Source organism: Euprymna scolopes, chromosome 6 (genome assembly GCF_053919585.1).
Source record: "Euprymna scolopes isolate OS-2025 chromosome 6, ASM5391958v1, whole genome shotgun sequence".
NCBI lineage: Eukaryota > Metazoa > Mollusca > Cephalopoda > Sepiida > Sepiolidae > Euprymna > Euprymna scolopes.
In genome coordinates, this window is record NC_136487.1 from 72,020,379 (window position 1) to 72,045,942 (window position 25,564).

At 33.7% G+C, this 25,564-nt stretch overlaps 1 protein-coding gene across 7 annotated transcripts in view; it reads right to left on the reverse strand.

The window, feature by feature from the left end:
• The window catches only part of LOC145277684 (uncharacterized), a 377,033-nt gene that overhangs the window by 191,171 nt on the left and 160,298 nt on the right, over window positions 1-25,564 (reverse strand). For all 7 annotated transcript variants that reach the window (XM_080129364.1, XM_080129369.1, XM_080129366.1 and 4 more), the window contains one exon: window positions 24,638-24,754. In XM_080129364.1, the coding sequence (XP_079985490.1) occupies window positions 24,638-24,754 (117 nt within the window). The remainder of the gene's footprint in view (window positions 1-24,637; window positions 24,755-25,564) is intronic.

The window sequence follows — 25,564 nt, forward strand, 5'->3', positions numbered from 1 at the left end:
AACATGCGGATGGAGTAACTGTCAGGAAATCCACGTGCACGTGCCACAGATTTCAGCTGCTGATGAGAAAAACATGGACATGAGTAACTGACAAGTTCTAAAAAGAAAAAAATTGTCTGCAAAGATTTTTCATCGTCCGTGATATTTTGTTTACCAAATTCTTAGTCCTTCTGTCTTTGACAAACAAACACACATGCAACTCGAGGCCTCTTATTTCAGATAAGCAATTCACAACTGGCATATAAGCCTGTGTATAATGGCTTACAAAGAAGGCATGAAACCAATACAAACAGAAAACTTCTTTATTTTATGTATCATGTTATAACCGTATACAGCATAATCACATTGACATTCCAGTTAGATCACCAAAGGTAAGCAATGTTGAGCCTGGTCAGTACTTAAATGGCTGACCATTTTGGGAATTTCAGATGCTCTCCACTTATCTCCGTATTGTTTCCAGCCAGTCTTGGACCTCTTCTTGCCACCACCGGACCCAAGCAGTGCCGATTCAGGAGAGATGTGGGAGCAGTGTCAGAAATCGCCATTAAAAATTTGTGGTAGTAAACACTGGAATATTTAGACTGTCTTTCGAAGCTTATAACTACTTAAAAAATGTAATTCAAACATTAATTTTCTTTTTTAATTAAAAGGAGCAAAGACCAAATTTAAAAAAAAATAACAGGTTTAATAGCAAATTATGCAATATTTGTTTTTTTTTTAATCCGTTTTCTTTAAAAAAAGATTTAAAGAAAATCAAAATTTTACTTACTTCGATTATAAAAAAATATATATAAATTCCAAAAAATCACTTACCTATAAAAAATACTATTCAATTGGTACTTCCATTGTTAAGAATTTATCCATATTTATACTTATATTCCATGTCCTTTTTAAATAAAAAACTTTTTTAAACAAGGATTACCAAGAAACGCGAACGCAGATGGTTTTCACTGTTCAAATAAAGGGAGACAAATTTCTGATTTGCTCCGCGTTTATATTCCAGTGGCCTCAAAGGGCCACAATTAATGTCTCTTTCTATTGCGTGCTGTAAACCAAAATTAGTATTTTGGGGCCTCTTTAGTTTGAAAATGAACACATTCACTTATAAGTTTTTGCCGTTAAACAAAACACCCACTCTACCAATTTTTTTTTTATTATTATTCTCTTAATACATACATGAGTTTTTGATTAATATATTTTATTTCTTCTTTATCGAGTGAATTTTTTTTTTTAATATCTAAAAAAGAAAACATTGACTGAAATAGAAAATTACTTGACAATATAAGTATAACATGAGCTTTCACTATATAAAAAAAAACAAAAAAAAAACGTTTTACACTTTGGACTTTACAAGTAAATTTCCAAAAAGCACTTTTTGTTTTAAATTAGAATATTTCATTTATTGATCTTTTATCTCCAATTTGTGATATATAAAACTTTGGTGAGTAAATTATTTAAATTTTAATAGACATTTCAAAATGGGGGGGGTGAATTTAAAAAAAAACGTTTGTCTAAAATATTATATTGGGTTTATTGGAAAGAGCATAAAATTTCACATTGACCCTGAAAATATCGTAAGAATTGAACTAATAGAAAAAGTTTGATAGATTTTTAAAGTTTAAAAATTGAAAAAAAATTTAACTCGTAAAATTCAATTGATTTCATACGTAAAAAAAAATGGCTGCATGAACGCGCACCGGCACTTTGTAAACACTTCTTTTAAAAACTAAAAAATAATATTTCTATTATTTTTCAAACAACTTTAATAGTTTATTTTGGAAGTATATTCCATAAAGAAAATAAACAACCCACTTTAAAATGAGAAATTACGAGTTTTTTATATTTTATTTGCAGTTTTGTGTTAGGGGTGTCAAAAATTCCTCCAAAATTCACAATTACACATGCAGCTACCTTTAAAAGAGTATCCATTGTCTCTTGAGATTGAATGGAGGCATTGCCTATACAATAAGGTCTTAATTCTGAAATTTACTAGCAAGTGGGTATGTCTACTTAACCTCTACCCTAAATACACACACACGTGAAGGTAGAGTTAGACATATAGTTGGTTTTTAACTTGAGAAAAATTCAGTTCTAAAAAGGAGGAGCACTGGATTGGGAAAAAACTAAAAACTGCCTCAGTCTAGGGTTTGAAATAGCCGAGTGGTCTTTGCAACAGTTTTGAATGACTATTCGTAGTCGGAGCTGGTATTTCTTAGCGTGAAGATTTGGTTTACCTTTCAACATGTCTCCTAGGCGGCTCTACTAGTCGATATTTATGGCTTAACCAGGCAATCATTCTTGTGAGGAGGAAGAATCCGATTCATTATATCAAAGTTCTCTTCCACTAAGGACAAAAAAAGATTAAATGTATCAGAACAGATACTACACTTTGCTCGTTGCCCCATAAGTCTAAGAGAATTAAAGTCATTATTTTTACATATATTATGTGTGTGTGCTTTTATATATATATATATACATATACACACACACTGTCAACGTCTCTACCAATTAAAAAAAAAAAAAAAATATGAATAAATCTGATATATCCAGATCAAATACTTTTTTTTTAATCAGTGTTTATTGAAATTTTCAGGTACTTCTACAGCATTCAGAAACTCATTCCTAACATGTGGAAGGGGCACTTTTTTTCTTTTTAACTATTCTATACTTTAATCTTGTAACAGTTGTTGCTGAGTTTTGACTATGGCTTATTCATTATTGATGTAATCGATGTACGTGATGATTAAAAACCTACATTTGTTAATTTTTTTTCTTTTCCATTTCATATAGCAACCATTTATCACTTGTATTCATATTCATTTATTAATTAAGAAATATTGAATATTTCAAGATCAGAAACTTCTGATATTAGTATATCTTTTCAATTAGGGGTATTCACTTTTGGTAAAAAACAAAAAACACAAGTTACTTCTATTTTTATTGCCTGTCCTTAACCAGTATATAGAGTTTACTTTATTTGTCTTTTTATCACCCTCCACTTCATTTAACAAAGTATTTTTGAAGATTTATTCAAATATGAGAGAACCGGTTATCAGATTACATGAAGAACATTACTCATTTTGGAACTGGGCTTTTGCTAAATATTTTTTTTTTTTCCTTATAATTTTCGTTTTTTTTTTTGTTTTTGTTTATGAAGTATTACACAACTTTTGCAAAACGAATCCCAAATGTTATCAATTTTCTGTTATCTTTTTAATCGACTCCTTCCCAAATCCTTAAGCTTTCTTATCATAAAGTTACCTGACTCAGATTTTTCTAAGATGGATGCAAAGCACAATGAGTGATGGAGAGGTTTTGCTAAGCATTTTAACACTTTGCAATCTGTATGACCTATATAAACAAAACAGTAGATGAATCTGTGTGGGTACGTGTGTGTAACTATTTAACCAATAAACTCTTAAACTACTGGTTACGTACGTAACACTGAAATTAACAATAGTAATTATTAGGGTTGTGACAACAGCATATTCTTTTCATTGTTTTAAATCTTAAGTATATATCCGTTAATATCTAATGTTTTTATATAGACTAATGTGGTTCTCAGTTGATTGACTGTGTCTGTGTCGGATATATACTTGAGATTCAAAAGAATATTCTGTTGTCACAGCCCTAGTAATTATACACCAAGGATGGTTTATACTGAGTTAAATCTTTGTTTGGATGTGTACAGAAGTAAACAAGCTCAAATGCAAAATATTGATTTCAATTTGCCAATATTTCTATGAGTTTGCGAATGCGTAAACTAATCATAGCTAAAAGTGGTTTAATTTTCCAACTTAACTGTCGTGTTAGCTCAAACGGTAGCAAATATGACTGGAATGCTAAATGACAAAATGCAGCTGAAGCACTAAATTTTTTGGTTTTGATTCTAGCTGATGGCACCCAGGTCTTTTTTTTTTTTTTTTTTCACTTTTTAAATCAATACTCTATAATATTCAATAGAGAATTGGCTCTGTAATAAATATGAAATCTGCAGGAATTAAAATCTACCTAAGTGCATTTTACAACCGGGCAAGACCGGGTGTTAACCGCTAGTCTAAATGAATAAATGCAAAAAGCTGGGCCCATTCCTCACACTAATACTCAAGTCATGATTATACTTCAACTTTATGCACTACTTTTTTTTATATATATGCTGTTTGTGTATGTGATATAAGGTGCAAAGTTAGCTAATTTGCATATCCATTTTTAAAAATGGGTATTTTATTAATTAACTATAATTTGTTATTGTTGCTTAATTCAATGGTTGTTTTGAATGTAACAAATATTTTACTATTGCAATATTTATTTCATTTCCTGTACAAATATGTAGGGAAGTAACTTTTTACCCAAAAATTAGTTATCTCCCTTGCCATAAAAGAGTTTTGAGGTATTGAGACCAGCTAATAAGAAAACGAATGAGAAAGATTCGATGGAAATTCTCTCAGTGAGTTAAAATTTCTCATTTTAAAGTAATTTGTTTTCAGTTTAATTTATATAATAAATTATTGGCGATTTCTGTAGAATCGTTTTTTTTTATCCTATTATTTCATAATATTTGTGTCTAACTTGTAAAAAAATCTATTGTTTAACATTATCTATATATATAAAAGCGAAAATGTATGTATGTATGTACGCTTTTCCTCGATGTCCACAAAAGGCTTCTTTCAGAGAAGCGCTTGCTCGCTTCGCAACTTCTTAAAACTTCGTATATCATCTATAAATTGTAATATCTCACACTTAACCACGGAGCTCGCCTGTCTATTTAATTTTATTGACTTTCAAACATTAATTATTGGACATTTCCTGCATCGGCACGCGTTACATTCGGTTTTCGGCATAAACAAAAAGCGAGACTCAACTCTAATTACTGGCCGTAAGCCAGTGGTCTCTAGAGAGCTAAGTAACGTTTGGTCAATGTCTTCATCATATCAGCCAGTAGCTTTCATTTCGAGACGAGACGCTCCCCCTAATAAACAGCGAGCGGGTTTTTAAAAACAAACAAACCGATTTATTCACCTTATTAAAAACTGTCCCGCACAAAATGCTAACTGCTGAATACCTATCGCCGTCACGTCAATCAAAAACGCGCACCTGTTTTTTTTTTATCACACTTTACTATTTTCCAACTGCGCGTCAAAGCTTCGTTTTTTTTCACGGGCACCTGTTTTGTTTTTTTTTTCACATTTCGGGTTTTTTCACAAACACCCGGGCAACGCCAGGTACCGCTCGCTAGTCAATAATAAAGCATAGACTATAGAGTGTCAGAAATGGCTAGAAAAATATTGCATTTCTTATCAAAGTTGGATGCTGAAGTTTTATTGCCAATTCAACCTCCTCTTGAATAATTTTGGTATTTCTCCACCAGACAAGAGGAAATACATTAAGAAAGTGTCAGACAAGACTATACGTATCAGCATGGATGTGGCAATCTCACAGAGTGATGAAAATCCAATAAAGTTTGGTGGCATCCCGAGATACTGCTGGAGTATTCTGTGCTAGTGGTAATGATGCTTCAGCCCCAAAAGCACATCTGAATCCCGAGTCATCATCTGATTAAGACTTTGTTGGAAAGCAATGCCATTTTACAAGCAGCAGTTATTGAATAAACATTTTTTTTTTAATTTATTGTATTGGAGGATAATAACTCAAAGTGGATCACATAAACATATATTAAGCTTGACTTTTTATAAAATGGCAGTCACTTTTGGGTTGTGGTTTAGCTAGTACTTGCATCTTTCGACTTAAAATATTTGCGTTTTCTTTTTTTTTTTGTTTGGTTTTGTTTTTTAAATTATCAGTAAAATAATCTGTTTCACTAACAAAGTGCTATATTGTACAATAGTTTACAAAGATGCAGATGTCCATTTGCAAAATTTCAGTTATAACCATTAATAGTTGCAAACAGACAAAATTTAATAAAAATAATTACTGCATTTTAGATTAGAACAAGCAGGGCTACTCGATATTGGCAAAAGAGTAACATAACTTCTATCCAGTTTTCCCCCTTTTCTCCTTATCTTTTATTTGCCCAGCCCATTCCTCTCTATTTGGACATTTTAAGTCGGCATAAGGGAAGTAACTTTGAAGAAAAAGTTACCTCCCTTTAGTTAGTGGCTGGAAAACAGACTAGATGATATTAAAAGATGCGCCTATGTCTTGATATCATTAAATGATATAAAATGGACACTTGATGCCCTCCCCCCTCCAAAAAGAAATAATGAATCTTTTAGATTTTAGATATTATACATCAGAGGTCATGTTGATAAAAAAATACTTTGCGGGTATTTGTTGTGTACTTTTCAAGTTTTAGCTGGACATGAAAATTATCTACCCTTTATATAATAGATTAATCTGAGCAAAATTATTTTAATTCTACATACCTTTTTCCTAGAAATCAGTTAATTTCAGGATTTTTAGAATAAAGATTGATAATTAAGTATCATTCAGATTACTGTTTTAATCTTGGGCATTGTCATTTCAGCTAATATAAATACAAACAGGTGCATCTCATCAAGTTATTTACCTCCCTTCCTTCTTTTCATGGTGAGATGGAACACAAGGGTTGGAAACAGATTTGAAAAGCTAGCTCATTAGAGGAAGAGCTCTCTGGCCTGCAAAAATGTGCAGCTCCATTGGCATTCCTTGATAAGAGATCCTTAAGTGATTAACAATAAACTACCCCCTTTCTCAAAGAGAGAAAGCAGAGCCTGGGAGAGTGAACCTCCTAGAACTGCACAAGACCAAAGACGTACCTCAGTCAACAGGGAACAAAACATCTAAAAAATGTCTTAAACTGTTGGTTTTTGTTGCTGAGGGAAAATCCTCAGCTAAACTCATCTTGTTATCTAGTGCAGTTTGTCAAACTTGGGAATCTATATTTTGAATTGAGCCCTTTATTAGATCAGCAAGGGTAGATTGTTCTCCTTCGGTCAATCATGATCGAGTAGAAGTCTTATATTGTTCTTATTTTCTTAGTATATCCTGTACCGAAAATTGAACCTTCAATCTCAGAATTAGAACTGATTATACTAAGCACTATATCCATTGTGCTATGGATCCATATGAAATAATCATAATATAATAATTATTTAACACATCTACCTGAACATTGCTGATGAAACAGGAGGAATTTACCCCCGTGGATGAAATAAAGAGCTCAATTTGAAATCCTGTACATATTTCCAGAGTTCAACAAGAACCTAAAGGCCAGAAATTATATTGTCCGAAACATTGCGAGAATAAGATCCATGATAAGTATAGTAGTTTAAATAATCAAAACTAATAGAAATCAGGTAAGTTTTTTTTTTTAGTAGTATTATTTTATTATGTTTTAGGTTCAGTGGGCCACTCATAATGCAATGTGCCACCGTTGGCACATGTGCCATAGGTTGGTAACCCCTGGCATTAGGGATTCTTCAATGTTCATAATCACTCATTTTCATTATGTATGGGTACTCGTCTCTTTAAGGATTGGTTTATGATATGAAGACAACCATATTTCAGTGCTCATAGTTTGTTGTTTTACTTGTTTTTCAAAAACAAAATTATTTTCTTAATCATGAAACTGCGTGAATGGTGATAGGGCATAAAAGGTGGCGTTATTCTGGGAATAGACACAAACTTCTTTTTGCCTTATATTTTCATAAATTTCAAATCAACTCCCACCCTTATTTTCGGGGTGTATCTCGGTTATCATCCCAGGTGACTCAGGTGAAAAACAAAACCTTTCAACCTAGCCCCCTCTTTTACATATGTCTCCCCCTTCCCAAACCAACAGATGTTGTGACAATTTTTTCTGTACTTGTGCATCTCCCTACTTCCAGTTTATCTAATCTAGAGAAAAAAACAAACAAAACTGATGCATAAATTATATTTGTAATGCCATTGTGCAGTCTTGTAAATCAAATAATAGTATTATACATTTTTATATATATATATATATATATATATATATATATATATATATATATATATACACACGCACACGCACACACACAAACATGTATATTTTAGTCTACCAAGAAGAGCAAAGCATAATTTATCAAATGTATACTATTGAGATTTCTTGATGGTATGGATGATATGGGCAGGTGACAGAGACCGGGATGGGGGAGGGGGGGGCTGATAGCAGTTTTAAAAATATTAAATATACGAAAGAAAAAAATTCTATTCTTTTTTCACTTGAGCCTTTAATGCTGAAAAGAACACTGTGTGTGTGTGTGTGTGTGTGTGTGTGTGTGTGTGTGTGTGTGTGTGTGTGTGGAGATTAGAAAAACGTTAGCACCGTCGGTTTCAAAGCCAAACAAAGGGAAGCAAAATTTGGTCGCCTATAACAGACTTTCTTCAACCTTTGTTTATCAACATGAAGAGAGTCTGACATAGGTGACCAGATATTGGCTTCCTTTGCTTGGATTTGAAACTGACGATACCAATGTTTTTCTGATCTTCTGTAACATCAAAATTATGCTTTTATTTTTTATATTTATTTGATAATCGAGCACTCTGCTGAGGTTCTCTCACACTAACCTTAGGTATGTGTATATACATATATGGCATAATTATGTTGCCACACAAATTCCTGCCAGATCACCGAAGTTAAGCAACGCTGAGCCTGGCCAGTATCAGATGATTTACCATTTGAAAAGGCTAGGCACTGTATGTACCACACTGAGTCATAGAAATTTTGAGGTTGGTATCTGGAGGTGCATTAATTCACTCTGAGAGATGCACCACCAGTCTTCGTTAAGACATGCATCTAGAAGTTAACTCTGATGTAAAAACCTGCGGTCTACTGTACACTGTCCTGTGGCAGTTATCTGCACCAACAAAGATTAGCAGTAATACCAAAAAGTGTGGTTGGTTCTACACAAAGCCTTCACCACTATAAACAAATCATCTGTATGGATTTCCGAGCAACTTAGTTGTTGTAGTGGAAGCTCTTCTCAGACCCAGATCACTATCAAAATACCTATCTACCTGGCATAAGATTTTTATCCTAGGCCCCCAAAAATCAGCAGAGATTGGACCATTCCTGTAATGATCCGGTTCCTGTTGATTTTGCAGTGGGAGTAAAGTTCTGTGCAGTTCTAGGAGATCCACTCTCCTAGGCTTTGCCTTCTCTCTTTGAGAAGGGGTTAGGTTATTGCCAATCACCTGAGGTGTTTTCGTCAGTGAATGCTGATGGGGCTGCCCAAGCATTTTTTGCAAGTCAGAGAGCCCCTCCTCGGGGGCGTGACTTCTCAATCCCACTTTTTGACCCTGGTGTCAGAGTTCTTGCAGTGGGAAAGAACTAAATACCTACCCACCTACATTACTTTGAGCTTTTTAAAGATGTATTTAAACAAAAGCCTGTGTAGCTGTGATGGGTGGCGGTGAAGGTGACAGGGGCAGTTAAATCAGTCGATAAATCAAAGAGATATACCAGCCACCTTACCTAAATAACCAATGGATAGGGATGGTCACTGAGTGGCTAATAATTGACATTAAGCATCTAGTAGAAAAAAAACTAGCAACAATATGATTCGCTGTGATGATAGAATTGGAAGGATCTGGTTCAAGATAGACAGTGCTTACTTGTGGAGACACATAAGTACATCTCATTTTATTTACATAGATAACTCGCTCTACTTACCCAGGTAGGTACACCTAGTTATATTGCCAATAACACGGTACAAAAATAACATATGAAAATTGATTAGTCAGTAGCAAAGTCTAATTTATCAGCTTAAATGCTATTTGGGTCTGATTTTGAAAATCCAACAAGATAACTTTATATGTTAGACATGAAATATACAAGATGTAACATCTTTCTTCGGATCGAAGCGTTTATGTAAGTGTAGTTTGTTATCTTGCACATCTTCTGAGGTTTTCATATGTTGCAAAAAAAGCACCTTCAAACACACATTCATTATAAATAGGGGTTCAGGTGCTAGGGATAGAAACGGTAAAATTGTACACATACCCTCCACCCGCCTTTGGTATATCTTATCTTTCTTTGATTCTTTTTTTATAATCATTAATGTTTTCTTAACATATAAGTAAAATAAATAGGTTGCTCCCTTTTTATATATACATATCTTTAAAGTTCGCAATTAGCATAGAAAAAATTATGCTTTAAAAACTGATGAAATGATATCTATTTTAAGTTTTTTTATTATTAAAAAAAAAAAAAAAAAAAAATGTTACAAATTCAAAAATAGATATTTGATAAAATTCAAGTTACAATTCACTACCAAATCTCAACATTACACTGGGTTTTATAATCCTAAAAGAAAATCGTCCAACACTGCTGTGGTTTAGTTCTTATTTCTGATGCGCGTCTCCAAGAGGGCATGAAACACTGTGTCATGCTGGGACCTGTGATGTTTATATTTTCTGTGTGCAATTTTTCAAAGATCAATCAAATCACTTTTCTGCCTATAACCATTCTGTTGCTGTTCCTATTTACAATGCCTCCCCACAGTACAGAGTTAGACACCAGGTCGTTTTTTAACGTGGAGAAAAGGAACAAAAATTAACATTAGTGAGGGTTGAAGACGTGTTGCATGGAGAAACATGATATGAGAATAAGACAATGGATATGTATTGTAAGTGTTGAAGACAAACAATTAGAAGATCAAATTTGGACAATATAAGACGATGTGTGCGGATTGGAGACTTTGATGGTATGGCCACACTGAAAAATGGATGAGAATTCTTGGGTTTTTAGATGTAGAACAGTTAAGGTAGCAGGCCTAATTTACAGGGGAAAGCTAAGATAAACGTGGAAGGAAGTGATAAGAACAGACTTGTGATAAAAATGGATAAAAGACTTGGCCAGAGATAAGTTAGTTTGAAAGTTAAATACCGTCCACCGCCAGCATGTAAACCAAATGTTAAACCAATGATGATGATACTACTGTATCAGGCAACACCCTCATCAGGCAACACCGGCCAGATTGGTTGGGACACGTCCACTACGTGGAGGATGAGCACACTCCAAAGGACATTCTGTATGGAAAACTTGTATACCAGACAAGCCCCACTAGCAGGTCCCCCAACTTCGATACCAGGATAGTCCGAGGTGCAGCATGAAGGCAATCAACATCAACGCTGGGTATTAGGTAAAGCATTGCAAATGAGCTCTCAAGATGAAAAGGAACCTTTCAGAAGGGGAGGAGAAGCTAATGAATGCTGTTACGGAGAAACGTGCACACAAAGAGAAGAGTATTAATTGCCACACGTTTGTAAGCTTTGCAACAGAGAATATCACACCTGCACTTGTCGCTTCAGCCACAAGCAGTGCTGCTCCTGCAATATGGACAACGAGAATAACTAAGGACTCATCACACATGGTCAAACCTGCTATGTATACTTGTACTTATACGGCATAATATTAACACACCAGTTCTTGTGAGATTACCAAAGTTAAGCAACATTGAACCTGGCTAGTACCAGATGGGTGACCATTTGAGAATTCTAGGCACTGTATGTGCTCTCCGTTTATCTTGGCATTATTTTCAGCTGTCCTGAACCTCCACTTGCCAGTATTTAACAACACCAACTCAAGAGGGGGGGGGGGGTCCGTGATTGCGCAATCCATGCCACATAAAAATTCCACACACAGGCAAACTTACAGTGGGTATTCATACTCTGTCAAGACTGAAGGAAGCTACCATATATACTTGTTCTTCTATTGTTTTAAGTCCATTTTACTGTGCTTTTAGTGTTAATAAAAGCTGAAATCAGGACATGTGTTTTGTATTAATTGTTTCTCTATTACTCCTTTAGGTTGAGATAAGACTTTTTCAGCTTACCTCTAGTTTAACATATGGCATCCTGCCAATATCAGGTAGTTTTATCAGTTATATTTTTATTTCATTAATAATTGACCAATTACAATTGAGTATTAATTTGATGTAATTAAGCTATAATTAATGCCTTCACATTTTGCCTCAGGGACAATAAATTAAATGCATCAAAAAAGACATTACAAAAAGCAAATAGCTCTCTTAATGATTTCATTAATCGCAAGTTTTTTGTTTTGTTTTGTTTTTTGAAGAGGAAAATGATATATTTAAATGGTAATAATATATTTCTGGACCAGTTTTAGATTTACCTGTTTTTTTTTTTTTTGTTATTTTTATTTTTTGTTTTTTTTACAGCATATTAACCCTTTTTGACTTAATTTTGAATCTAATCATTTTCATAAAAGGTTTGTATGCTTCAAGTTCCTGGTGTACATTTCTAATGTAATTCATGCCATTCAGTAATTTTCAAATATAAACTTGTATTTATATGAAAGGAGTGTGTTTGAAGGCGATGACAATGCAGTTTGTGGGAGGAACATCGTGGACACAAGTTAATGTAATAAAAGATTAAGATTCAATGTAGTTGACTTATGTCCACAGTATTTCCCCCACAAACTGCATTGTCATAGCTTTCAAACACTCCTTTCATACTACACACAATGCTTCAAGCAAACTACATCCCTCCTCTTGCATTTATGTTTTAATAATCTTTAGATTTTTCAGACTACTATTCTCATCTTGGTTATTTTCACAACAGTTTAGCTAATGTAACCTTTAAGGAGAGTAAAAAGTTAATCTTGGGTTTACTTTCGGCAGCCTTGTAACTCTTGATTCCCTTATTTTGTCCTTGCTCAATTGCTGTTTTCTAGGTCAGAATCTATTCCATCTAACACTTATCATTGGCAAGTTTTTGACCTTGAAGTAGTATTCTTCTTAGTTGCTTACATCAAGTGGCTTCATGCCTTGTCTGGAGCGATTTCTAAAAAAAAATAAAATAAAATAAAATAAAAAAAACTCCAACCTTCTTCAGGTGCATATTTTCGAACTGAACTTTTTGTTGAACTCTGGAACCTATACAAAACTCTTTAATCCACAGTGTGTGTGTGTGTGTGTGTGTGTGTGTGTGTGTGTGTGTGTGTGTGTGTGTGTGTGTGTGTGTGTGGTGGGGGTAGATTATTCTTGTTCTGACAGGTATAACCAAATAGAAGTGTTAATTTTTATTTTATACTTATTATCGCCTGTAGTGAGGATTGTACATTCAACACCCGAAAGGCAGAGTTGACTACTACTTAATGCTTTTATGTGATGTTCAACATTGAAGTTTACATCAGCTTAAACTTTGTGAAAATGACAACTAAGATGATAGGATCCAAAATAATCCAAATTATAAATTCACATCTCAAAATTTTTAAAGATGGTGTGTTTGTTTTGCTTTGTTTTTTTTTTTTTTGTTTTTGTTTTTGTTTTTCTGGACTTCAAATATTTTATATATTTTAGGGATGTAATTATAGTGTTTAATTTTTATTTTTGAATAATTCTTTCATACTGTTTGCGCTGTGGGTTGGTTGTTTTCCAGCATATGAAGCCATTGCCAAATATCTTCAGACAGCCTGATTTAGTAGCACCAGAAGTGACACAGGTCACTAATGTGTATGGTGACTGTAGTGTTAAACTGTTAACCAATCAAGATTAATCTCTGGTGTGAAACATTTAAAACCACAAGGCACTCAATAAATCTAAGATTGAACATCAAATCAGAAGAGACCGAATGGCAACAACATTGATTTCAAGTTGATACAAATTTAATGAAAAAGATTTTCAGGGAAGGGGTTGGGTGGGGGTTAAATTTATCTTTGTAGCTTTTTCGGATTTTTAGAATTTATGCTTTTATCTTTACTTAGTTAAGAAACGAGGGGCAAAAAGAAAGAAAATTAGGGCCAAAGAGAAAGAGAACTTAAAGAGAAAACCAGCGGAGGCAATAGAAAGAGTGACAGTGAAAGAGTCGAAAATGAAGAGACAGAAAAGAGAGAAAAGGCGAGGCAAGCTGGCATGCATAGAGAGAAATACATATTTTACAAACATTGCGATACAAAGTAAAAAGTTAAACTGCCGATGTATTCTTCGTATTATATTTCGCCACAAAGAAAATGTGCAGACTATTGGGCGGGGCGGGGGTGAAGAATGGGGAAGGAAAGAGAGAAAGTCACACTTTAATTTCAAATAAACGGTAAAGTCTCAAAGTAAACAAATGACTAAATAAAATTTAGACAAGAGCCGTGGTGAGGAGTTGCAGAGGTAGATAGAAAGGCCCGTGGGTGGCAGCGGATGGTATACAATGAGGGGTGGTGGTGGGGGGAAGGTGTATTCAACAGCAGCAACAGAAAGTAACAAAGGCAATTGAATGACACAGTTGACCCAAATCTCCATCCAACAATCGGCCAGATCCAAAATATTGCACCTCATTTCTCTCAGCTTCTATACCCATCCCTCCAGTCTCCACTGCACAGACGTTCCCCTCACCCCACGAAACCGGCTGTCCCTAGCCGATTCTGAGACAACTACAACGAAAAGAAAGTTTTATCAGAAAATCTGTTTCGCTTGATACAATTTTCAGGACAACAGTGCCGTGTTAAAGGGTATCGGTTTACATTTGTTCCAGGTTGTGTTTACGTCTCTCTGCTTCTGCATCGTTAAAATAGATGGGGAACCAACAAACAACTTTTTTTTTTTAATAAAAAGATTCGGTAAGAGAGGGTGTGGGAAAGGGGATAAGAGCAGCAGCAAAGGTAAAAAATAAAGGATACTGAAAGCAATTTTAGTAGCTTACCATAAATGGAAGCCAGAGAAACTGTAGTAGTTTCACTTATGTTGTCATAAAAATACTTGCAGAAAAAGATTAACCCTCCTCGTAAATAATCTAATTATACCAAATTACCACTACAAACGATTATTACGCATCTGTACAAACTACAATACACACATTAACCTTTATCCCTGAGTGGCCTCCGGGCCTTGATATGTGGTAACCCCTTTGTAAAAAAAAAAAAAAAAAAAAAAAAAAATTTGTATAATAGTAGTAGGGCTACCCGGCGTTACCCGGTGCAAAATTATAACATCTTTATTAAAACTTCTATGTTTTTGTCTTTCTATCGTTCTTTTCCACCTCGTCTCTAACCGCCCTTTCTCTTGACCCATTTCTTTCTTGATACAAATGCAGAACTCTCGTTTATATATAGACTAGCGGGGGTACTCGGCGTTGCTCGGGTGTGTGTAGGTTAGTAACCCTCTCCCCTCCAGTAGTGGTAGTAGCGAGGGGGGAGCCCGGGTGGAGAGAGGTGTTGGAAAAAAAAAAGTGGTAATAGGTAGGCAGGCTCAAACCTGCAACACGAAGGAGAAAAAAAAGGTTAAAAAACCTGACGTCTCAGCCAATGCCTTGCCTCCCTGGCACAACCGGAAGTCGCGAGCGTTGAAATTAAGTATAGTCAATCCAACTGAGATGATGACTTGCAAAAATGTTGACGCAAAAACAGACCCCTCCTTGTAAAAAACTGCCCAGTTAAGGGTGAAGGAATGAATGTTTTGGGCCAATTTTTTTTTATATAATCCTTCTAACGAAACTTGGCCCAGTTGACACAAAAAATGAGTCATTTCTTGTCCATTTTCGATATTGTACATCTGGAGCAATGCAGATCAAGAATATACCAACTTTTTGGGTGTTCGTTTTGTAGTTATTGCTATTTTTTTTTTTTTAACTTTTAGTTGAACATAGAGACCACTACCCTTTATATAATAACATATCAATGAAAATTGTTAGTTTCTAATTCTACAATTAGATAAATTGGTAACAGTAATGTTATCACTGCTATTGTTTACTATTGATTGCATGTTATCTGATTTTCTCTTTGATTCTATTTATGCATTAAATGTAAGACTGAAACAATAAATTATGTACATAGAATGATGTTGACCGTATTTTAAAAGTTGACAAATCAAACTGATTCTGACTTGTCAATTTTTATTTGTTATTGTTGTATCATGTTAATAAACATATTTTGCAACAATCATTTTTTACTTCATTCTTTAATCTGGTTAAGCAGGTTGCTAATATTACATAAACTCTTAAAAATGAAAAAATAAAAATTAGCTGTGGAAAATAGCATTATTTTCTTTTATTAAGAAAAAGTTTTGTTTTTTGTTTTTTTTGCTTTTATTTACTGTTCCAGGTTATAAAACATCTAGGTACAAAAGAAATGTGAGCATAATGAATTGTGTGTGTGTATATATATATATATATATATATATATATATATATACACACACACACTCGCTGTACCCGACCACGCGTTGCTGTGGTTCAGTTTGCTAAAATGGAACACATTCCTCAAGAAAAATTGCATTTTGTTCATTTATTTACTTTTATTTTTTGCAATTTTTTTTAATCAATAAAAGTTGTTATTTTTTCCCCCAAAAAAAGATTAATTTTTTACCATAAATTGTTAGGTGAAAGTTGTTTTTTCAGGAAAACTTGCACTTTTTTTTTTTTTTTAAAGAAATTTGTCGGTAAACGTTTCTCTTTGAAAACCGAATTTTTATTATAAAAAGAACAGATGAATGCTTTACATGAACACTGTAAATAGTTATGTGAAAGTAGAGAAAAATTTGATTCTTTTTTTCAAGAGAATGTACAAATTTTTTTTTTTAACAGATGTTCAGAAAATAAACAGAAAAATACTTCCATCATTAATTATGCAAAAAAAATAAATAAAATGTTGATTTAGTGTTTCAACATAATGCTTATAAATTACGATAAAACTTGCTGAGTATGCGCTGTTTTACGGTTGTTGTAAAAATGAAACGGAAACTTAAATTTCGCTTCATTTTAATCTTTCTTAATTTGTTAATTGTGCCACCCCCTCAAACGAATATAATCAAAACAGTAACATTCAACAATTGTACTTTATGTATATAAAACACAAAATATTTATTTAAAAAAAAAAAAAAAAAAAAAAAAAAAAAAAGTTAATAACGAGAGGGAAATAATTCCATTTTTAAACGAAAAAGTCAGTTTGGTATATATTTTTGTTATTTTTTACATAAGTCCAACTTACCATTCACATTGGAAATGTCGACATTTATAGGTTGTAGGGTACGTTTACAACGAATAAACACTCCAATCTAGTAGATGTATCAGAATTTTTGACACCCTTATCATGAAACTGCGAATAAAATATAAAAATCTCGTAATTTCTCTTTTAAAAGTGGGTTGTTTATTTTCTTTATTGATTATACTTCCAAAATAAACTAATAAAGTTGTTTTAAAAGTAATAGAAATATTTTTTTTTTTAAACTAATGAATTTTACAAACTCAATATTTTTCAATTTTTAAATTTTAAAAATCTATCAAAATTTTTCTATTGATTCTATTTTTACGATACTTTCAGGGTCAATGTGAAATTTTATGCCCTTTCCAATAAACCGAATATAATATTTTTTTTAGACAAACGTTTTTGTTTTTTTTTTAATTCACGCCCCCCCCCCATTTTCAAGTGTATTAAAAAGTAAATAATTTACTCACCAAAGTTTTATATATCACAAATTGAAGAGAAAAGGTAAATAAGTAATATATTCAAATTTAAAACAAAAAAGTAGTGTTTTTTAGAAATTTACCTGTAAAGTTCGAAGTTTAAAACCTGTTTTTTTTTTAAACCATGTTTGTTTTTTTCTTTTGTTTTTGTTTTTTATGAAACCTTGGTCCTTGCTCCTTTAATTAAAAAATTAGGGCTTGAATTACATTTTTCGAGGAGTTATAAGCTTGGAAAGACAGGAGGTCGAATAATTCACGCCTCCCATTTTGAAATGTCTATTAAAAAGTAAATAATTTACTCACCAAAGTGTTATATATCACAAATTGAAGAGAAAAGGTCAATAAATAATATATTCAAATTTAAAACAAAAAAGTAGTGTTTTTTTTTTTTTTAGAAATTTACCTGTAAAGTCCGAAGTTTAAAACCTTTTCTTAAAAAAAAAAAAAAAAAAACACATTGTTTGTTTGTTTTTGTTTTTTTTAATGAAACCTTGGTCCTTGCTCCCTTAATTGAAATAAATTAGAGCTTGAGTTACATTTTTCGAGGAGTTATAAGCTTGGAAAAACGGGGTGGAATTATTCACTATTTTTCACGAAATTTCTGACACACCTACCAATCTACCCATGTTAAGAACGGCTTTCGGAATAGACACCCCTAACCTTGCCAGCATACCCAAAAAGCTATAAAAGTTGATGTGTCGAATGTGAACGAGGAGTTGGACGTAATGTAAAAATGTACCGAATTTAAAAGGGAACAAAATTTCCGTTCCATTTTTACAACAACCGTAAAGCAGAGCATATCTATGCAAATTTTACCTAACTTACTGTATTAATACTATTTTTTTAAGCAAAAAAAAATAAATAAATATTTAGGTTTGGCTATAAATTCCTAAACTCATTTCACCCTAAATAATTTAGGTGACTGAAATAGGAATCTAATTGAATCTTTAATTTCCTGAATAGTATGCGAGAATTCATTTTTCTTCAAGTTATATCGAATTCATTAATACAGACTTTAGGGGCTTTTTTCGTAATGTTACTGTAAAAATTATGTTTTACTGTTACAAATTACGATGCTTTATATAAAAAAAGCAAAAAATAAATTCTTGCGTTTTTTATTTACTACTGAAAACCATTACTTTAGTAAAGGCATTTTTTGTTTAAACAAAATAAAACATTTTCACTAAGAGTTAAGTAAAAATAATTAGTTCATTATATTCTGCGATCATTATTTGATAAATACTGCAATTTTCATTAAAATTGGTTAATTTCCTGATTTTTGGTGAATTTTTAAGTAAAGGGAGGGGTCAAAATGTTTATACACTTTGAGCGTCGGCATTCATTTTGTCTGTACCTAACATTTTTCGATGAATATTTAATAGGAAAGCGACCACGTGTGGTTAATTTATCAATAATCATGTGATTAAACCCATTGAAAATTTACCGATATTGTAAACACATTCATTAAGCCTGTAGAGTTTTTTTTGTGATGCAGTGTTGGCAACAGATTTTAAAAAACCCCGCGAGATCAGGAGGAAGAAATGTCCAGAAAATCGCTAGATTTTTAACTTTTATCATCTGAAATTTTCAAAAATTGCTAATTTCCCCCCCCCCCAAAAAAAAACCTCCCTATTTTAACTTCCTACCATAAAAAAATTATAAATATAGTATATTCAATATATAAAATGTTCCGTGTTTTCTCACTATATATTTCTGGAATTATATTGAAGCGGTTAGCTCCCATATTTTATCAGCTAGTTTTACCTGTTTTTTTCAGAGAAGGTATTTTATTTTTTTTTTTTTTTGCAGGAAACAAATCATAAACTCAAACTTTTTATAACAAAAGTTAAATATACTGCAAATTAATCACAATAATGGTGCAACATATTTTGAAATTAGAAAAATACAAAAACAAAAAAACTTTGTTTTAGCATGTTAAAAGTATTTAGGTTGGTAGATAATTAAATTCTACTGTATTGATATAATTTTTTTTTTTTTTTTTGCTGTTGTTTCTTGCTTTTTACAATTTTCGACTAAATACTTCTAAATTTCATATTTTAAACTAAACTTCGAAGGTTGGAATGCCCACCCCCCACCTAAAATGTACTTTAGGAAAAATCAATTTTATAGCGAGATTTAAGAATGGTTAGCCGAAAAAAAAGGTGAAAAACAAAACAAATAATCAATAAATAATTGTTACCAAAGGCAATAAATGCTACTTTTTTTTTTACTTACATGAATGAATTTATTTTATGTTTTAAAGTATTTTCAAGTGCTTGCGGGTGTGTGGGTGCGAAATATCTCCAGATTTTCTAGAATTTCCCGCTAGATTGCAAACGAAATCTCCAGATCTAGCAGGAAAACCGCTAAATTAGAAACACTGGTCACGTGACAGGAAGCGGTAATAAATAATTGTCCTTAAATAAAAAAAATGGCCTATTGGTACAAAGAAACCCACCTATTTATCATAGAAAAATTAAGTATAATGTTAGAATTAAAAAGAAATACATAAAAACACACATGGATATAGTAAACATATTATACCAAAACGTGGAAGCCATCCGTCCAGTGGTTTTTTAGACTATTAATTGCGAACGAACCAAGAGTTACATTTTTATATACATAGATATAAGTAAAGTTAGCCTACCATTGCTTCTTTTGCATCGATAGCTTCCTTCCGACAAAATTAATATTGATAGCACTGCTTGAGATTTGTGTGAAAGACATTCACAGCTCACACTGAAATGTTAGTCATTTTGCAATAATGGTTGAAAACACAAACCCTGACCCGAAACAAAACCATAATTATTATTTAAAAAAAAAAAAAAAACATTACAAATGTGCTGATTGGGAATCAATTAGATCTCAGAGATGCACCGTTCTCTCACACGGTTGAACATTGTGCAGAAGAGGTAACTAAATAGGTTATAGCAAAAGAATGTCTCCCACGTAGAAATAGCAGTGCAATACTTGCTTTCTCCAATGGATCACTTTGACCTATGCAGCTGATATAGTACATAGCCATCAAGCATTTTATCATTTCAACCAACATATGTCAGTTACAAAAAGGCAATCATCCGTAGCATCAAAAAAAATCACTGTATGATAAAATCACTCCTTCTCATGTCTGCAATATCATAAAAAACTTAGACACCGCCAAGGCTTGTAGGCCTGATCTCATCCCTGCTATACTAATTAAGAAATGTTCAGCTGAACTAGCTCCAGTACTTTCCAAGCTCTACAATAAATGCCTTGCTAAATCTTGCTTCCCTAATAGCTGAAAGATGGCCTCTGTGATACTAATGTACAAGAATTCTGGTGAAAGGACTGACCCTATCGATTATCACCCACCCTATCAGTCCCCTCCCGCTCTTCGCTAAAATCTTTGAGACCTTAATTAATCAAGCACTATTATACCACCTTGCAAAAAGTAATCTCTGACAAACAATATAGATTTAGACAACATTGCTCTACTGCAGATCATTTAACAGTCATTTCTGAACGCATATACCATACACTGGATAAGGTGGGTGAATCCAGAGCTTTAGCATTTGATATATCCAAAGCCTTTGACAAAGTTTGACATGAATGGCTGCTAATGAAAATTAAATTGTACAGAATAACTGGATGTATACTAAATATAATTAGATTCTTCTTAGACAATAGGACCATCCAAGTTGTCATTGATGGGCGTACATCCAAACAGCATAACATTAATGCAGGAGTGCCTCAGGAGTCAATCCTTGGGCCACTATTATTCCTGATATTCATTAACGACCTCCCTGATAGTATTATGTCTGGGTTGGGTATATTTGCTGATGATACAATGCTCTATAAACATGCATGAGGAAAGAACGGATGTACACAAATCAAAGACAATCGCAGAAACGTTAGAAAATGACCTCCAGACTGTAGTGGAATGGGGCCATAAATGGATGGTTACATTTAATGCTAGTAAGACTAAGTTGCTCTACTTTAAGAATCACAAGATGCCTCTCCAACCACCGATATCCATAACAAACACCCTACCTTAAAATTCTTCCTTCAAACTCTGCGGTCTAACATTCACGGGCAATATGAACTGGAATAAATACATTGACATGGTTGCGGGTTCCCTCTATCATGCTAGAAGATGATTCACACCTGAAAGTATTCTATACCTCTACAAGACCAGCAGTCGCCCATTCATGGAGTATTGTTGCCACATCTGGGCTGATACATCTACCACTGGTTTCTCCTTGGCTAGGGTCCAAAAAGTCTTCAATCTATTAGGTAACATTTTGTCAACTAAGCTCCAACTCCTGTCCCATCACTGCAGTGTTGCATCTCTGTGTCTGTTTTACAAGTTTGTGTGCTCTTGTGAATGTGCTCTGATGAACTTGCTCCACTTGTGCCTCCTCGACATACATATCTCCAGTAAACCTGCTTAGCAGCAAAATCCCACCCCTTCACTGTTGAGGTCCCCAAATGCCAGAACGTTTTCTACTCTAATAGCTTCTTCCCTCAAACAGCTAGACTTAAGAATTCCGTTCCTGCTACCTGCTTCCCTGACTGTACTAATATACAGAAGTTCAAATGTAATGTAAACCAACAACTTGTTAATCTTTCAGACATTGTCCCAAATAGTAGCCCCTTATGTCCAAGTGGCGATGTGCCTTGTTGAGAGGGAATGGGAGTATAAACAAAATAAATAATCACAGCTACGAGTAAAAACACTCAAACAATTAGAAATCGCATTGCTTGACTAAAATTAGGAAATTGCGATTTCTAGAAAACTTATAAGAGTATGGACAATTAACAATCCTTTTAATATCCAACAATTATGGCGTCACTTCCATGACAATGGTCAATGCTGAACTGCTTAACCAGATTACTTCCTCCCCAATTTTCCACTATAAAATGGAAACCACACTAGATCTAATCACCCTGTCTCATGTCAGCCAAATCTTATCCTTGCTAGAGTTATAAAGAAATGCCCTAACAGCTGGGCCATATCCTCTCCAAAAGTCTATAAAAAATGCCACATAGAATTCTGCTTCCCAGCAGTATCAGTTCTCAAGAATTGACATGCAAAATTGGTGTCTTCTCACACTTAGCAAAAACCTTTAAATCTCTGATCAATCTAGCAATAATTCACCTTGAAAATGCTACTCTTCTTTGACTAACAGTATGGATTTAGGCCATCCTTCTTTTTTTTTTTTTAATTTTTTTTTTTTATTGTGGATATCTTAACTGTTATCTTTGAACATATATACCACAAACTCGATAAGGCCAGGAGAGCTAGGCATGAAGGTGCTTGAGCAAATATTATATAGCAAATGTTTAATATAATCAGATCTTTCTCAGTGAAAAGGAAGATCTGAGTCATTTTTAGTGGCCATCCATCTAATCATTACACTCAGAGGTCAAAATTCGGACCTATAGTCTTGGATTTCATGCAATCACGTATAAGATGGGTGTATTTCTGATGACACCACATTCTATCCCCGACATGAGAAACTGAATTCCCACACAGATTCAGGATTCAGTTATTGCCTTGTGGCAATGGCTGAACCTGAAACTGTCTGTACATATAAAAATAATTAATATTTATTCAAAAATGTTATATATACGATATCACACACAAACATATATATATCTTTACATCATCAACGTTCTGATCCCCATCTGGCATCATTTGAAATGGACGGCTCTCGTCTAGGAGAAGCGCCATGTTTTGACAAGCTTCTGGGCTTCACCTTTACTCCTGATCTGAAATGGAACACGTACATCAAGTCTGTTGCCAAGGTTGCTGGAAAGATGGTGGGATCCTTCTACCGCTCCAGAAGATATCTCACTACTGATGCAATTCTCTATCTATATAAAAGACAAGTACGTCCAAGGATGCTGCCATATCTGGGCAGGAGCTGCTAAAAAACAGCCTATCCTGCCTTGACAGAGTACAAAATAGACTTTGTGGCCTAGTGGGGGATGCCCTTTTCTCTTCCCTGCAACCTCTCTCCCACAGAAGAGACGTTGCGAGCCTATCCTTGTTTTATCGTTATTACCATGGCAGGTGAACTCAAATCTCTGGTCCTCCCTCGCCAATCTTTTATGAAAAAACACCCGTCTAGCTGAATAGCTGCATCCACTGTCAAAAATTTTCCCCACTCTTTATCTGTGCCTAAATCAAAACGTAGACTCCATTAAAACAAAGCTTCTTTCTTAGAGGTGCACACCTGTGGAACTCTGTTCCGTCTGCCTGCTTCATACCTGACTACAACCTGGATGTTTTCAAGTCCAACGTAAACAAATTCCTGATGAACCGCCCCCTTAAGTAAACATTTCATTAAATCTCCACACTAACGTACTGTACTTGCAATAACCCTTATCCCTGAGTGACTTCGGGCCTTGATAATTCATGACCACCGTGTAAAAAAAATATATATATATAAGATATCACACACATGCAACATAAATTTTTTTTTTTTCGGGTGAAGTAAAAAAAATATAAAGTTATTGAATAAAAAAAACAAACAAATGAAGCATGCATGGTCCTCCGTGAGTGCACAGTGAACGAGGCATAAAAAAAGCCCAACTAAGTTCAGCATCCCCCCCATTTAGCCCCAAAAGTCCCCAGGGGACGTCAAATCCTGGTGAAAATGAACAAACGATACAGTTTTAGGCCTTAACATATGTAAATTTGAGTTCTGCACCATGCAAAAAAAGAAATGACTAAGTCCATCATTTGCCGCCAGCCCCCAAAAGTCCCCAAGGCCTTAACATATTTAAATTTGAGTTCAGCACCATGCAAAACTTAAATAGACATGCACAGAAAATTTCGGACAAATATGGTAAAATGGTCCCTAAATGGAGTGATTTTATTAGTCCTAAAAGAGCCCCTAGAGCACACCCAAGAGTTATTGCAAAGTATAGACAAACAAAATTATATAGAAATTATTTAGTTACAACTTTTCAGAAAGTTTTATAAAAATCGAAGGCATCAATTTTTTTTTAATAAGCACAAAAGTGTCAATTTTAGCCATTTTAACCCAAAAGTCCCCCTTAGGGGGACAACCGGAGTTTTCCTGGAAAATACGTTCTGTTACTTTTTTACTCATATCATGTTTAATGTTTGTGCAAAATTTTTAAAAATTCCAAGGCATAGTTATTGAGAAAAGTGCGAACAGATGAGAGTGAATTTACAAGTCTACCCTCCTTTTGTCGGGGGTGGGGGAGACCAAAAAAAAAAATAAATAAATAAATAAATAAAAATACTTACAAGTTGTTGGGAGGCATGACCAGGTAGGCAGGGATCATTAGATGAATCATAACAATAATCAAATGTGAATAGTTTAACTCTTTCGCGATTGTCAGCATATTCCGGCTGGCTTTCAACCTGCAAGAAAAAAAAAATGAATGTTAAAACACTGAATTTATAAATATCTGTATTACTAGCTAAAGTAGTTGTGTTGCATACTTTTCTTGTTGATGCTTAAACAATTAAGAAAAAACGTTTCTTTATTCAGCTACTGGGGAAGAGGAGTATGTTGGATGCCTTGGAGCTATATAGATGAGAGACCTGTTGTCATGTCTGTATTCATTATATGAACAACACAAGTTCATACATTTGCTTTTCAGCTCATTAACAGTTAATGGAAAGTGATTGCATGCTTTTTACTGCTTTCCAAGTGTTTATATTGTTACTAGTAGGACTCTCTGGCGTGGTCTGGGATTCAGTTTTTTTATAGATTATATAGAATACAAAAAAAATATAAAAATAAAATGAAAATCTGTTTCATGTTGCAATTTGAAATGTTTTGAAACAAAATCAGAATAAAAATAGTTATGCCTCCGGTGAGATTTGAACTCACAACCTAAGTACAGCATGCTCACAAATTAACCCACAAAATGGTGACAACATTAAATACGTAAACCAGACTCTCTGTTTTTGTTCTTTTCTCCATTTTTCTCTCTTTAGAGCCAAAATAACAATGAAATAAAAGAGGAATTGGAAAAGATAAATCAAGGCTTCCTTTCCCTTTTTTTCATCACTGAATATCGAGAAAAAAAATTGTTAATTATTAAATTAGTAACAAATGATTTGGGTATTAGAAATTTTAGTTGTAAGGGTAAGAGCTTCCTTGCCTTCCTTTATGACTAATAAAAAAAAAATATTGAGTTTAAACATTGTGGAAATGTATGGCTT